This window comes from Halichoeres trimaculatus, unplaced genomic scaffold (assembly GCF_033239565.1).
Source record: "Halichoeres trimaculatus isolate MK-OKI-2021-1 unplaced genomic scaffold, fHalTri1.1 fHalTri1_scaffold_11, whole genome shotgun sequence".
Classification (NCBI taxonomy): Eukaryota; Metazoa; Chordata; class Actinopteri; order Labriformes; family Labridae; genus Halichoeres; species Halichoeres trimaculatus.
This window is the reverse complement of record NW_027437189.1, coordinates 14,118,532-14,134,340: the sequence shown is the minus strand read 5'-3', so window position 1 is coordinate 14,134,340 and position 15,809 is coordinate 14,118,532. Positions and strand designations below refer to the sequence as shown.

At 42.5% G+C, this 15,809-nt stretch overlaps 1 protein-coding gene across 9 annotated transcripts in view; it reads right to left on the bottom strand.

The window, feature by feature from the left end:
* Positions 1-15,809, bottom strand: part of camta1a (calmodulin binding transcription activator 1a) — a 352,944-nt gene that overhangs the window by 182,931 nt on the left and 154,204 nt on the right. For all 9 annotated transcript variants that reach the window (XM_074680714.1, XM_074680709.1, XM_074680710.1 and 6 more), the window contains one exon: positions 6,615-6,682. In XM_074680714.1, the coding sequence (XP_074536815.1) occupies positions 6,615-6,682 (68 nt within the window). The remainder of the gene's footprint in view (positions 1-6,614; positions 6,683-15,809) is intronic.

Here is a 15,809-nt window from a genome sequence, read left to right as displayed (position 1 = left end):
CTCCATCTCGTCCGTTCCCTTCTCTTATCGACATGTTTCCATTTTCTAAACTGCCCTCGCTCCATCATATTCACTCTTTCTTCGATGGTCATTTTTCATTTTCTCTCCTTCATTCACTCTTACCTCATGCTCTCTGGGTTCACCTCACTCCCGTCCTCTCCTCTTTCCCCCGGTGGGCTTTATTTCACACAGGCCACAAGGCCCCAGGTGGGCAGAGCTGTCCTTGTCAGGCCTGTTGACTAGGAGGGGGGAAGCAGCGTGGGACAGTGTCCTCCAGGGGCCGACAGAATGGGACATCCAGGGGAGAAGTGTCACTATGAAGCTAACTAAACTTTTGCTCATGATGAGTGGAGGTAAAAACAACAGAAGAGAAGAAGGACGAGCAGAGGAAATAGATGAAGGAGATCTCTCCGTATTACCTCACCCAACAGTCTCTCCACATTTACTCAACATGTTAGCTTTTTGCATAATTCTGGCTTGATTCAGCTTTGTATGACCTACTGTCTCCCTTTCAATGTGATCTTATCTAATACCTCTTCATCTTTTATGCCTTTTTTCTCCCTTTCTTTGTGCTTTCCTCTCTGTCTCTCTCTTCCTCTTCCCCTGTGTCTGTCTCTCCTGCTGCTCCTGTCCTTTCCCACTCTCCTCTGAAACTCTGCCAGCCAACGAGTGCCACAAAGCATTAGGACCAAACACTATCAGACGCCCTTCTCAGGCACATCCTACACATCAGCCCCCACCTCCTCTCACAAACACACACACATACACAGGAAGCACACTATGTGCCAGACTGGGTGACAGAAACAGAGTTTACACACAGGCCTGGGGAGGTCTTATTCACTGTGGCAGACTCAACCAGACACTACCTCTCTTATAAAATAGTCACACAGTTACAGTAGTATACACAAGCACTCTATTCTTAATGGGGACACATCCACACAGTTTCACTTGCAATTACAAACACACACTTTTGCAATACATTTATGAATGCATGATCGTGTTCATCCACAGTGAGTTTTCCACATACAGAGTTGCACTATTCGCTTAGCAGACATGCCATTTATGTGCACACATGCCACAGCACAATCCCCTCTGTTCCCCACTCACACACAGATCTGCACAAAATCACAGGCTCTGCACACAATAGCAAACACCATACACAATGGCAAACAAACAGTCATTAGTAGATTTCAGGCTGCCTCGACGTTCTGCTCCACTCTGTTGTTGGTGTGCCCGTGCCTCTGGGGTGGCGCCGCTGCTGTAGGTTTTAATAAAAGCATTGTCTTTGGAAGCTGTCTAAGGGGACTTGGTTTCATTTTGGAGAGCTGCTGCTGCTGCTGTAGCTGTGGATGTGGGAGGAGAGAGGGCTATTGCGCTGGGACGTGGGGGCGGCAAGGTTCAGTGTCATAGCAGGGCCCTCCAAGGGCCGGTGCTTATTGTTTGATAGTTTCAATATACAATCTGTATGTGCGCGTGTGTTTGTGTGTGTGTGTGTGTGTGTGTGTGTGCGTTTGGCGTGTGTTTGTGTGTGTTTTGTGGTCATGTAAGCACATGTGTAAACTTACGTGTACAAAATTTGTGCAAAAAGCTGACACAGCTTGAGCTGTCCAATAGTGAGCACAAGCATACTGTATATTTATATTTTATGCAGAGGGGGTATCACATAAAAACACACACAAACTGAGGAATGTGTGTGACGGGCAGAGAATCTCTCCCTGAGTGTGTTCTTCTATAGGATGCTATAAAACAAACAAGGAAGAGAAGTAACCCTAATGTGCGACTGCTTCGCTCATGAAACCGTGCACCATTTAGGGGATGTTCAGGATAACGAGCTATCGCTATACGACACACAGGTGTCCATTAGCTCTCTAGGCTGACCAATCTGTGACACCCTCTAGTCGATAGTTTCTCCATCTGTCAGCATACAAACACCTCTGAGAAAGGCCCTCAAGGAGACATTTGTGTCATTTATGATAGACAGTGAATGTCCTCCCTCAACAGGAGCACATTGTAACGCCCATGATGAGGTCAAATCAAATGTTATTGTCTACATTTTGCGCCACAATGACTCTGTGACTTCCCTGTGTGTGCATGTGTGTGTTTTTGCCACTCTCTTCCCACAGGCTGCTTCAGATCCCATCAGCCAAAGCAACATGGACACATCTTTAAAAAGCCAAGAGGAAAGAATGGCTTTTTGGGAGGATGCAGGAGAGGAAAATCCTAATTGTCCCTTTAAGTGCATTCCCTCCTGTGGAGTGAAGGTGCAGAGGTAACGGCCATCTTAAATCACAGCCTGGCCGCGGCCTTCATTAAAGCCATAATGCCAGGCTCTCCCTTTAATGGAAATGGAAGCCAGCAAGGCTGCGGGTGTAAATTAAAGTGTAAGGCCCAAGCAGGGAAAGATTTCCCCAGCTCTGACAGGTGCGGCCTGAATTAGCTGTAGTGCTGTTCAAGCAGTCAGTGGGAGAACACTGGTATTGATTTTAAGCACTGTTGCACTTCCTATCTGAAAGGGAATGTGTATTACTACAGCTAGGCACATCAATCACTCAGCATACCAACACTCTCCCCCCTGGCACGGTGCAGATTTTGAAATGATAAACAAACAGAAACAGACCAAAACAAAAGATAACACTGGCTGTATTCTTACAGTATGAGTCTATGTGATGTGCACAAGCACCACTGTAGTAAACTGCATCTGTGTATGCATGTAATTGGTCCACTTCATCTCATCTCCCTTGTGTTGACAGGATGCCATCTCTATTCAGGGCATGTCCTGCATCGCGTGTCACCTTGGTCAAACAGCTAGCGTCAGCTCCTTGCGCTCCGGCTGTGGCCCACTCCCATGTTTACGACCTGCATGTGTCAGAGTGGTTACATGCATAAGGTGCAGCCATGCAGCGCACCGCCTCCACGTGTGTGACCCTGCTGCTTATCTCTGCCTCCCATCATGCCCCGCTGACCCTGTCTACAGGCGCTGGCAGGGGCAGAATTAGCCTACTTAGCCTATTCCCCACAGGGGTCAACCCACACGCAGACATGCAGACAGCACACGCCCACACCCACAATCAGATGCACACACACCCGTCCAAAGCACCTAAAGATGTGTGATGACAAATGATAAGGCAGCACTTAACCACAGGTGTCCCAAGTTTGACTTCTCACCCTTAACCTTGAGCAGAGAGCCTTTCATACAGAGGCCAGCCATCAATCAGCTGCCATCAATCACACATATACGCAGCACCCTTTCACTCCCCTACAACCTTTCCTGGCCCCAACATCCATCAGCGAGCTCTACCCTTTCACTGACATCTGGGAAAACACAAACACTTCACAGCCTTTCTCCCAGCCTGGAAACACACACACACGCACACACAAAGGTACAGTAAACACACACAGCTTGTCCTGCAGGGATGACTCCTCCGTAACATGGAGTGTTGTTGTGTTGTCACTTGAACTGCAGGTGTACACCAAGGGCTGCTCCCTTGTGACACGTTTGCTGAGATATCAGCACCTGCACTGTGACATGACATGGGGTTGAAATCCTTGAGCACACTGGCAGCTGAGACCGCTGGATAACAGAGTGGAAGTGGTGACAGAGTGCAGACATGAACATCCTGAGGACCATTTGGCTTCAGAGTCACTTGATCTAAAGTCTCTCACTGGATGAGAAAGTGTCATTTTTTGGTAGGGAAGACCTGGACAATGGCAAAAATCGGGACATTTATTATTTTGTAGAACCCCTCAGGACGTTTTGTAACCCAAATCTCCAATTTTCTCCCGACAAGTTACTTTCAATGGGCTCTTCCCCTCAAGAAGAGAGCTCTGTGGGTGACTATACCTGGAAAGTGCAAAAACATTCACAGAAATACAGAATCACTTTCCTGGACAGTGTGGGCAAAAATAAGTACAAAGACAACAGAAAAGTGTGTCATCAAATGTTTCCTGTGACGCCCCATGGCCTGAAGTCAAACGAAAGCCTCAGGAGAGCAGCACACACGTAACTACAGACAGGAAGAGTCAAACTGCGGTGTTGCAGTTCTTTATTCCCCCAAATATCTCCCGAGACTGATTCGGCAACAACTGCTTTTTAAGCCCTTTTTTGAAGGGAGCCCCATTCACGGGACTTCACAAATCTTCCCTCTCTTCATGAATCATGAGTCTTTTTCTGTCTGTCAGCCTGTGAGCTCCAAGCAGCTTGAGAGAAGAAGCAGTGCAGCAGCAGGGTGTGACTTCAGGGTGCATGTGCCACCATGTGAGGAAAACAACTCTATGTGTTAAGCTCAACTAATCAGGGGAAGAGCATTTTTTTTAAATACCAGTGGATTAACAGTTAGTTTGTATTTAAAGAAAAAAACAGAGATTTTACTCAATGATACAATTTTCTTGGATTAACTCAGTGAGTTGAAATTTGTGGGCATTTTGTGCCATGTTGTGACAGTTTACATATATCTTTGGGGATGATCACTACATCCAATGTTTTATCATTCTTATTTTCATAATTTAGCACATGAGCCAGACAGAATGCTGTCCTGTTGCCTTTTTATCCAATTCCCCCTTTTATGTTGTAAGTTATTTATTTGAACTTTTTAATTTTTCACTTACCTGATATTTGTATATTTTGTACGATGTTTGATGACTCTCCTTTATTGTATTAATATCTATAGTTATCAATATTCTTTTAATTATATTAAGACTTCTATTTTTGTAAGAATAAAATTAATCTTTTTATTTGTGTATTTATTTAATTTTCATTTTCACTTTCTTATAGTTTTAATTTTTTTATTTTTTTTGACCATTTCTATATCTTTCTTTTGGGTGGATTTTTTTTTGCCTGGTTTTCCTCTCCTGTCATTGAGCTTTTATGTATTAGGCTGTACATTTCTGGGTTGTACCCCCTTTTATTTATTTATTTATTTATTTATTTTTCCTCTTTCCTTTCAATTACTTTTCTTGTTTTGCACTGTGTAAACCAGTGTTTTTAAAGGTGCTATATTGATAAAGAATTTTTTACTATTGTTTGGTATTGATATTATTATCATTATTATCATTTAATTATTATTGAATAAACTTATGATTAATTTTAACTGACATTCCATTCTTCAGACCCTTTGTGATTTTGCCCCTGGAAAAACACAGAGCATCCATTTTAACACTTGGAAAGAGGCACCCCTGATCACAACAGTCTTACATTTCTTTTTTTAAAGTATTACTTTCAACATTAAATTGAAGCCCTGAAACTCATACAAATTCACATCATCTCCTCAAAATATATAGAAGTAAAGACTATTTTTGTTATAAAAGCATTGATTTTAGCTGGTAACAGCTTCACATGTGTCTATAAATGTTTTATGTTGAGGGCTAATAATAGCAGTCTTATATTAATATTGTATTTCACATGTGTTCTACCCCCTTGAACCCTAACAACAAGCATTAAGTATGATAGAAATAGTTTTAGTATTTTTCTTTAATGGAAGTCAAATCAAAGCTATGTATCCTGGAGAAAGAACTACATGTGATTTTTGGACCTATCATGCAGGCCACAGCTGAGAGATGTTTGACTTTGGTTTATTTTTGTTTAGAAGGAGAAAAGGCTTGAGGAGAAGTGGCACTCTGGGTTGAGAAAATATACCAGGTGAGCTTGGTGCTCTTTTGGCCCGTGCTCTGTAATTACACCAGAGAGTGTATTCTAATTGGCAGTGTCTTTGTGCAGAACTATTATCAATGTCCCTCCAAGGCAGTGCAAGAGAGATGGGTTAGGGAGGGGGACATGAAAGATGGGCTGCAAGTCACTGAGTCTGGATCCATTTACACATGGATGAGAACTGTTAAAATGTTTGTGTAGCCAGACCAGCTGACAGAAAAGGAGAAGAAAAGGTTTTTAAATACAGAAAGCTGGCTAAAATGTATGGAAAGTAAACTTTGGTAAAGAGGATGTTTGTTAGAAGGTTACATCAGAAGAAAGCTTTTTTTTTTTTTTAACTTTGTATTCTACAAAGTTGATGTACACCACAAACAAGGCTGCCACAAACTTGTTTGTTTTCTGGTATGAAGTGTGTGTAGAAGTGGAACATTTTGTCAAAAAGCAAAGGAAACTGTGCCCTTTATTTGCAAATTGGCTCCACACGTGTATGCATGAACAAGAGGAATTAGCTGCAACGCTGGCACCCTTATTTTATTTCAAATATCTCATTCGCTCCTGGCATTTAGTTCCACATGTGGGTGTAATGTCTGACCCCAACAAACACCCCCAGCTTCAACAGTGTTATTAGTCGAGTGGTGAGTGTGCAGACAAATAGGAACAAATTAACATACCATCCAAAACAGATGAAGCGCCGGTGCATGTTATGCTAATTGGCTTGCTTAAAGGCAATTATTAGTCAATATTAATATTCTATCATTTATCTGCAAACTTTTCTGAGTAGCCATCAGCAGCCTGTAATATTTAACATCCTTCACTGAACCAGAAGGGGGCTGCAAGCTGTGAATAAGGGAAGTAGTGTTGAAGAGGAAAATATGTTCAGCTAAAAATGTTGGCTCCCTAAATGTAATAATTTAATGGCTATGAATCTTAACTTCTGTTTTAAGAGACAGCAGGAGTATAATTTCCTTACCTTGTTTTAGGGGATGTCGTTAGCCATTCTTCATGCTTTTCAAATGTTATCAAGTAAGCTGCGATCTCCTGTGAGAAAGAGAAGAGAGAGCAGAGAGGAAGGGAGTGAGGCTTAGATATGTCATCTTTAATCACTGTTCTCTTGTGTTTGTAATACATCGCTGAGACTGCTTCATTGATATTCAGACAGTCTAACCAGCAGCACAAACACAGGAAAGACGGAGACAGGGGCCGTGCCGGGGAGCTCAGGCAGGTAAATGGAGACTGGTTAAAAGAAAAAAAGTAAAGTGAAAGACAGAAGTGGAATGCAGCTGAGGTCAGATCATCTTCGGAGACCATCTTTGTTACGAATGCTTTGATCAAGTTCTCCTCTGAGGACATCAAGGTGCTCTCAGGAAGATTGACATCTCTGTGTTTGAGAGCGAGCGGCTTTTAACATTTTTGGTCCGATCCTCCCCTAAATCCCTTTGATCTGCCCTTGACACTCCTCTATGGATCAATCCACTCTTTAACCTTTGAATAATAATTACACGCCACTCTCACAATATTGACATGCGTGTGTTCTGTGTCTTAAGAAAAAGCCGTAGAACCCTGGGAGGCAGTTGTATACAAAGAGAGTGTATAGATACAAAAAAAAGCAAACTGCCACGAAGAGAAATAAAGATACTTCAGACGCTTTCATGTTTCTCAAGCTCGCCCTGCCAACTGCTTCTGTCTGAGTGTAAGAGAGGAACACGCCAGGCCATACCCGGCCATTTTCTCACCAAACTAATGGGCAGAAATAAAAGCACTTTGGATGCTGGTGGACAACCTAATGATTAACAACGACAGGCAGCAATTCACTCTTCAGCAAGAACATTTGTCAGCTTCTCAGACTGTTAGAGAGGCAGACACAAGCTAGACACAGACCTGGTGTCATCTTCAACAAAAATATGTTTTCACTTTCTTAGGATGTGCAGCTCTCCTCTCGTTGGAGTGTCAACAAACCTTTATGTTGGAATATCTTGTTCAAATATTGCTTTGTTTGCAGTGTAAGGCTTGAGTTTGAGTACAGCCTCTGTGGGGAAATTGGGTTGTAACTTCCCACGTCCACATGGGACGTGTGTGATTTCAGGAGTGTGACGACAGTTTTTTGACTCTGGTAGCTCAGCTGTGGAGGTTGGGGTTTCAAAAGGTTATGTGACCAAACACAAATTGCCCTTTTTTATCTTAAAAAGCAATCCAATGTTTAAAATTTATATATGCAGTTCTAAAAATACAAATCAACCCTACACTTCATCTGTTTCTAAATAATCTTTACAGCCCTAACTTATTGGGAAAGGTCTTTTCAGTGTGACAAAAACACAGTAATGACACTGTAAATCAAAATACAGCTGTGATACTGTAAATACTCTTACAGTTCCTTACTAGAATCTTGCACCCAGTAAGTTACTGTAAAATTTACAGCAACTTTTTTTAAAGTGCACTTTGTGGCAACATGCAAATCGTTCCTATTCTTTTCATAGAATAAAAGATGACATGTCTGTACAGGTCACAGTAAAAAGAAAAAAAAGTTTAAAACAGAAGTTAAAGTGTTAAAGTTGCTTGAAACTTAGGCCCCGCCTCTGATTGGGCTGACATCTACTTTAGATTGCTGGTTGATAAAACAAGAGACAAACTGCACCAGCTGGTCTTACACCTGAGAGGAACCTTAGGTTTGACGTACAGTTGAAAGTTATGACCACCTTAAGAGTGTGTCCTGAGCCAAGACTGTTTCTGTTACACCTGGGTCCAACTTTTACGAGACAGAGCAGATACAAATTCAAAAAGTCAGACTAGTGGGCCTGTTTAAGGTAAAAAAGAAACGGGAAAAAAATGCATTAAGGCAAGGGAGAGGAAGAGAAAGAGTGCTCTATGACTAGACACTACTCAGACAGCTAGCTTCTTTAAAGGTCTATTCTGGCGACAGGCCCTGTTTAAATTAATTAAAGAACGCTCCCCTCACCTAAAACTGTCGGGCAGAAACATGGGGCTGTTCCCGCCCTGTAGGTTCTGAAATCTGTCAGGTTTAAGTAAATGAAGCAGCCAGCGCTGAGCTGTCAATGATGAAAGTTGTGAAAGTCTACCCAAACATTAAAATCGATTCAATTTAAAAATATCTGTGTAATAACTGTTTCAGTGACAAAACAAAAAACAACAGTTCCACGTTGACAGCTTTTGTTTGTTCGTGTTGGTGTTGTTCAACATTTTTTGATTTGATTCAAACAGTTTCTAGATTTGTGTTGTCGTACCTTTTGCATATCTCATATTAAAGAAAAAGGAACAAAGTGAGTTCATTGGAATGTCCAGACAAGCGTATCTAAGCCAACTCTAATTCAGTATTGGTGCACTTTGTGTAAATTCCAGTTGGCAAGTTAGTTTAAGTGGCATAAATTCAATGTGAGAGATAAGATCAACTCAGTTTACTCCCAGCTGACCCAAAGACTTTTATGCCACCCCAGACCACCTCACTGAGCACCCCAGCCTCCAAATAAACACCACCTCTGTTTTCACTAGGGAAACTGTAAAGTAAGCAAAAAGAATTACAAAAAAACACTGCCTCAGTTCTAGTTTTGGGCCTTCCATTTTTCTTCTTTCTGTATGCAAAACCACGCTTCACCTCCAAGAGAAAAGCCCTCATTGGACCATCAGGGCCACAAGCCACAAGTGTGCCCTGGCACAGAGACACAACACACTGGTGATAGCCTGTAGGGACGCTGCAGGGCACAGCGGCATGAGGGGTTCCCAGGCTGGCAGGAGTCCCGAAAGAGCGGTCGGGTTGTAGCATGACTGGCACCATCACCTCCAGGTGCAGGCTGGGAGATAATGCTGCGTTGATTAACTTCCTGTTCTCCTGCCATAATGACCGGAGGCAGCGAAGTCGTGGGGAGATGGAGTCTTGAATTAAGTAAAGATAGAAAAAGGGTTGAGCACAAGACTGCGTGTGTAGCACAAGAGGAGAAAAAAGTACAACAAAGGAGGGGAAAATGATGCTTCAAAAAACAGGGTCACGCTAAGTTACTTTTCTGTATACATCTATTAGAAAATTGGACAAACAAAGCTGCAATTAGACTAATCCTTTATGTTCTGTGTTCATATTGTGCAGGATAAACAGCAGGGGGAAGCTCCTTCAGTGACCCCTGTGCCTGCTCACAGCACCCTCCATCACTCTCTTTAAAATCCAAACAGCATCAGTAGCAGGAGATAAAATAGGGGGCCGCATGGTCTTGTACTTAAAAATATAAAAAATAGAAGTACGCCTCTACCTCTGGCTCTCGGCGCACCCCTCCCTCTCCGAACAGATGCCAGGGATTATTCCAACCCCCCGACCAACCATAAAGGTGCAATAATCTTATGGTGAGGAAACAAACAAAAACAGACGTGCAGCCATTAAACAGCTGCAAAAGAGACAAAGTTTGCATGGGCGGCATAATGAGAGGCTAGCGTGCGTTCAGGTTGAGCAAACACGCTTGCGGTGGTTGGAAGGGTGGGGGGAGGGAGGAGGGGGGGTGAACACTGATGGAGCATCAAAGTCAAACCAGCAGCTGTCAATGGGCTGGACTCTATCTGCTGACCTCAGTGCCTCTGGCCTGCTCTTCGTCACTGGGGAAATATTCAAAAGGAGGCTTTCTGTACACACAGCTAGTACCTCGCAGGTCAGAGTCATGCACGTGTGAGGCTGTTTGTACTTCCTTCCTTTCTGCCTCTGCCTCACTGTTGGCACAATCCTTCCTGGGGTTTTATCTCCAGGTAATGTTGAAATACACTCTTCCAGTCAGGGCTTTTTTTCTGCACTGCTTAAACTCTCTTTCCAAGCTGGATCTAAATAAATAACAATCACCTCAAGCTGGCAGTGAACCAGAGAATGAGTATGAGCAACACCTCCTCTAATTGACACGGTGGTTGCAGAGAAGAAAAAAAAAAAAAAACAGAAAAAAAAAGAAAGAGCCCTTTCATTTTACAGGGGAGAGAACAACCCCGAGCTGTTTGTTGTAACCCAGCCATCTCATTTGTTTCTTTTGTCTCCGTAAAAGCTGCGACACACTGTTAGCAAAAGGGGGCCGCCCCAGAACACGGCGTTGCAGTCTTGCAGTTTCAGGGCCTGATGGAGATGGAGAGGCCGCGAGTGTTTGTGTGTGTGTTTCCTGTCTACTGTGTCACAATCAGAGGGCTCTGATTACTGGTTACCTGTCCAAGCCTGGCACGTTATTAACATGCTCTTCAGGATGTGTCACTCCTCTACTCATCAGAAGGTTTCTCCTGCTTTACTTCCTTTCTCACACACCTTCTCCAATCTGTCTCTCACTCACTCTCATTTCTTCTCCTCTTTCCTATAACCGCTGAGGTGAAAAGGAAAGCCACCGTAAGAAAATTTTCATTTTGAGATGACTGGCTTTTACTGTCTCGCCTTTCAAATGATATTTTCACTCCAGAGGTACAACATTTTCTCCAGAGAGAATCAGCTTTTTGAAATGTCTACCTATTTGAAATTGGAGATGACACTAACATATTCATCCCTTTTCAATTCTTTTGCACCACGGAATGCGGGTGCAGATGCAGGAGGAGGAAACTCCAGGAAAATAAAACCACTTGACTCGTACCATATTGTGATTGTTTGGAAATTATTCCGACAATCTCAAGAGAAACTGTTTGTCAACCTGATCAAAAGTATTTTATTAGATTTTCAGCCAAAATTCAGTCAAACATGATGCCAGGATTTGATGGAGTTATTCCAGAGTACATTCACCATCCCGGGATCACCTGAGGCTAGATTGTTTTGCTGTTCCCTCTGATTCCCTCCCTCACTGGCAACTTTGATTTATGGGAGAATAGAGAGGCGTTGAGAGGACCAACGCTCCGGCATTTGGATGACAGACCTGATCACTTGAAACAACTGTCGCTGTTCCATTAGGAGGAGAGATAGGACTCTTTTGGCATTATCTCAGGACGCATCAGACACCTGTCTCTAAACACCATCCATAATGTCTCGCCTCTCCTTCTGCATCCACGACGCATCTGACGTGACAGAAAATGAGACATCAAGAGCTGGGAGGACAGAACTCGGGGGCAAAATCCCTCCTGTGCTTCGCCTACATTCAAAAAACAGCACTGACATCACTGTCTGAAAATTCAATCTTAGATATTTTTTTAGCTCCTAATTTATGACACATTATGTAAAAACATAAGAATCCTGAGTCATTCTTTGGGAGCTCAGACTTCTAAAACCAGAACTCAAAAAAAGAAAGATTCAACAATTACAGCATATGTTTTTCCATTACAGTATTATTCCAGTTACAGTGGTGCTCCAGTGACACTAATGAAAAGGCTCTTAATGAATCACTGTAAGAAAATCTAACTTTAGAAACTGTATTGATTGTAGTAAAAGCTTGAGCTAATGAAATGAATATGAGAGAGCAGGAAGATGCGAAAGAATAGATGGAACAAAGTCTGGTTGGAGAGGGGAGTACAGCGCCTCCAGCAAGCCTCGTGGTGAAGTCTGGGGAACGCAGCCTCAAAGCTTTGACCTTGCCCCGCACTTGAAAGCAGGAAGTGGATGAGGAGGAGGGGAGGCAAGTGAGGGATACGGTGAGAGGAGCCCTCCCTGATGACCTGGGTTTTGCTGTGGAGAGCCAGGTCATCTGATATTTCCTCCAGGGCAGCCCAGGAAACCAACCTGCCCAGGGCCGGGCACAAATGGACTGGTGAGGATTTGGGATGAGGGAGGGGTTCACTGAAGCTCTAGGCTATCACAAGATTACACCAGGAAAAAATTCAAATGCAATTAGACACAAAAGAGATAGAGACTGGGCCTGAAGAAAGGGATGGAGGCTGGGGGAGTAACTGAAAAGGGAGAGGATAATCAGAAAAGAGAGAGGAGGAGGAAAGTTTAAGTTTTTTCCCCTTGACAATGATAAATGCATTTCAAAGAGGAGAGGTGTGAAGGTAGGGTGATTAAAAAAAGAGTGTTTCGGTTCGATTCTGCAAGCAAAAGCACCTCAGCTGAATCATTTTGACTTTTTTTTTGTTTATACTTCATGAATTCTTAATGCACTAGCAATAATGTATCCCACACTGTATCTATGTAATCTCATATGGCCATATTACACTTTTAAGCTGCAAGAAAGTGGAGAGTAGGAAGCTTTAACCTCCAGCTCAGCTTTAAGATTGTTTGAGCACGGATCATAGTGGGATGCAGTGGATTCTCTATCTACAGTCATGAAAAAAAAAATTATTAAACCTGCCTTGTTTTCTTCACTTTTTTTTGTTAATTTCAATGTCTGGTACAGCTTCAGGTACATTTGTTTGGACAATTATAATCTAATATAAGGGCTGATACCTCCCCATTTCTGTGGTTTCCTTGATAATAACTAAAATCACTTAGATTCTTACAATAATGGCCATGGCATTGTACTGCCAAAAACAGTGATTTCAGGCATTCTATGTTTTTTTTCTGTCTGTTTTAGTCACATAAAGCACATAGGAGTTAGTACTTGATTGCATAACTCTTTGATGACTGCAGCCATGCATCTTGGCAATCTCTCCACCAGCTTCTGACACTGTCCCGTTGTCACAGCAGCCCATTCCTGCTGCAAAAATTCTGAAAGATCTGCTTTGTTTTTGGACTTATGGTTATCCATTTTGAGTTTGATGATGTTCCACAGGTTTTCAATTGGATTAAGATCTGATGATTGAGCCAGACAAGGCAGGGTTTGAATGGTTAGGTTCTGGCCATGAGGCAAGGTGCATTGTTTTGTTGGAAAATGAAGTCATTTGAGGCAGGAAATGCCAGCTGATGGAGGAAGATTTTTTTCAAGGGTAGCCCTGTATGTGATCTGGTTCATTTGCCCTTCTAACGGTTGCATTTGACCCATTCCACCCATACTGAAACAATCTCAGACCATCACTGATCCACCTACGTTTTACTGTAGGGGCAGGACAGTCTGGTTTGTAGGCTTCTTTAGGTCTCCTAACCGGTAAATTGGCTGGAGTGGACATCAACCCAAAATTGGATTTATCACTGAAGACAACCTTCGCCCAAACTTTGTGATCCCTAGCAAAGAGTAACCAGGCCTTCCTTTGCCTCTTGTTGATGAAGGAATTCTTCTGTGCCCTGAGTGACTTCAGACCAGCTTCAAGAAGTTGGTCTAGGACTCTCCTTGCTAAGTAAGTGACATTTTAAAATAGTGCCCACTCATTTTAAGGTCCCTGGAGGTCTGACAACAAGTCCTGTCACAAGAACAGATGAGTGCACGGTCATCTCATGGGGTAGAAAGATGTTTCTAGCCTCGACCAGCTAGCAATTTGGTAGTACCATGGTTATCTTGCTTTTTCTTGGTGTAATGCACAGTTGACTTGGAGATCATCAGTTTTTTGGCTACCTCTCTCTCACTCATGCAAATTTCCAGCAGATGGCTGCCTTGGTAGCTTCACATAATAGTTTTGTTTTATACATGAAGTGAGAGCTGAGAACTGAGACATGCTACAGCTTGAATGTAAGCAGGAAATCACTCTTGGCCTTTGCATGTGCAGTGTGGCTTATGACATGAAATGGCCTCTTACATACTTTGAGAATACAATAAAGCTTTCGCATGTCAAATAGGACAAAAAATATTATGTAATCAGCTCCATTTTTTGTTATGTTCATTGTATTCTTCTGGTAATATACCTTTTGTAGTACCAGACATTAAAATGAACAAGAAATTGAAGAAAACAAAGGTGGTCTAATGTTTTTTTTTTTTTCCCGTGACTATAGATGGACGTTTAAGACAAGGGGAGAAGAGTGAAAGTGAGCAGGGATAGAGACATAGGAGGGTGAGAGAAAGCATCATAAGAGCAAGGAGCTGTTGACAGCTGCACTTGGCATCTATTAAAGAGGAGTGAGTCCGCTCTATGAGTCCCTGTGCTGGAGTAAAAAGATGCCCTCTCCAGCATTCGGCTCATTAGAGCCTGCGTAGAGCTCCTCATGCTAAAAGAGAGAGGTGGAAGTCGCACTGTGTCCACTCTTGTTGCTCAAAAACCATGGAGTAAGCTGTGTTTTTGGCAGCTGATGCACCACATCAATTCAAAAGCAGAAAGTGCATCATCATGGCTCATATAATCAGACTCAGCAAAGTTACTCAGGCTCCACATTATTCTTAAAACATACCTTAGTTCAGTTGGGGATCTGTTCTCCATCTATAAACCACCCCAGATCTTGCACTTCAGCCCCTTCTTGACGTATGAGGTAGGAAGAGCGAGACAAACCATCCACTGGCCTACATTATACATAGTTCTGGGATCAATTTGGCATCGATCCTGGATAGCTTAGATGTTTTCCAGTAGCTGGTCAATGCCTCTCCACACATTTGTGCTTGTGCTTGTAATACTGGCCATAAGACCGTGCTGGAAAAAAAAGGTGTTCTCCAGGGGAGCCTCCTCTCACTCCTCAATGCTGCACGCCTCCCTGCTCCCACAATCAATGTTACCTACAGCAGCTGCTCTGCCATAGCTCTCCTTTTTTGTTTACAGTATCACTTCTATACAATTTATATGTTGCAATACAAGCAGAAGGGTGGAGTGAAATAAGAGCAGTGTAAGAGTGTAAGAACTCAATTTCCTCAGATTTATTTGCAATTTCAGGCTGTTCAGATTGCTGAAATATCACCATATTGCATTTTTTTCCAACTATTATCATTTCTTCAACCTACAAAAACAGAGAGAAAGTTGTTTAGAGACTCTGTCTCATAAACTTAACTGGAGCAGTGCATAATCAGCACAGGAGAACGGAAGGCTGATGCTGCTAGCTAGCTAGCATTAGCCAAAATTGTTTACCTGCAAACTTTGTGATCCTGCATTTTAGTAGTCTTAAATAAACTGTGCTTCATTTTGACTTTTTTCTCTGTCTTTATTTTCTTTCTGTTTTTTTTTTCCCAGCTTGTCAGAATTTAAATCTCTGGTTAAATGATTACAAAATTGCTCACCTTGTAATACCTCTAGCTTTGAAGATGTCAATGTTAAAATCATCTTCAATAAAACAGACAAAACAAAACAATAGAACTGTGGGTTACTTTTTTGACACTAAATCAAGGCAAGGTCAGCAAAATTAATTAAAAATCATCAATCAATTAACCGCGTAGCCCAAGCCAAATAGGATGTCATGTCTTCAGAACTACGATGCATAATTAACAGGGACCCAGAG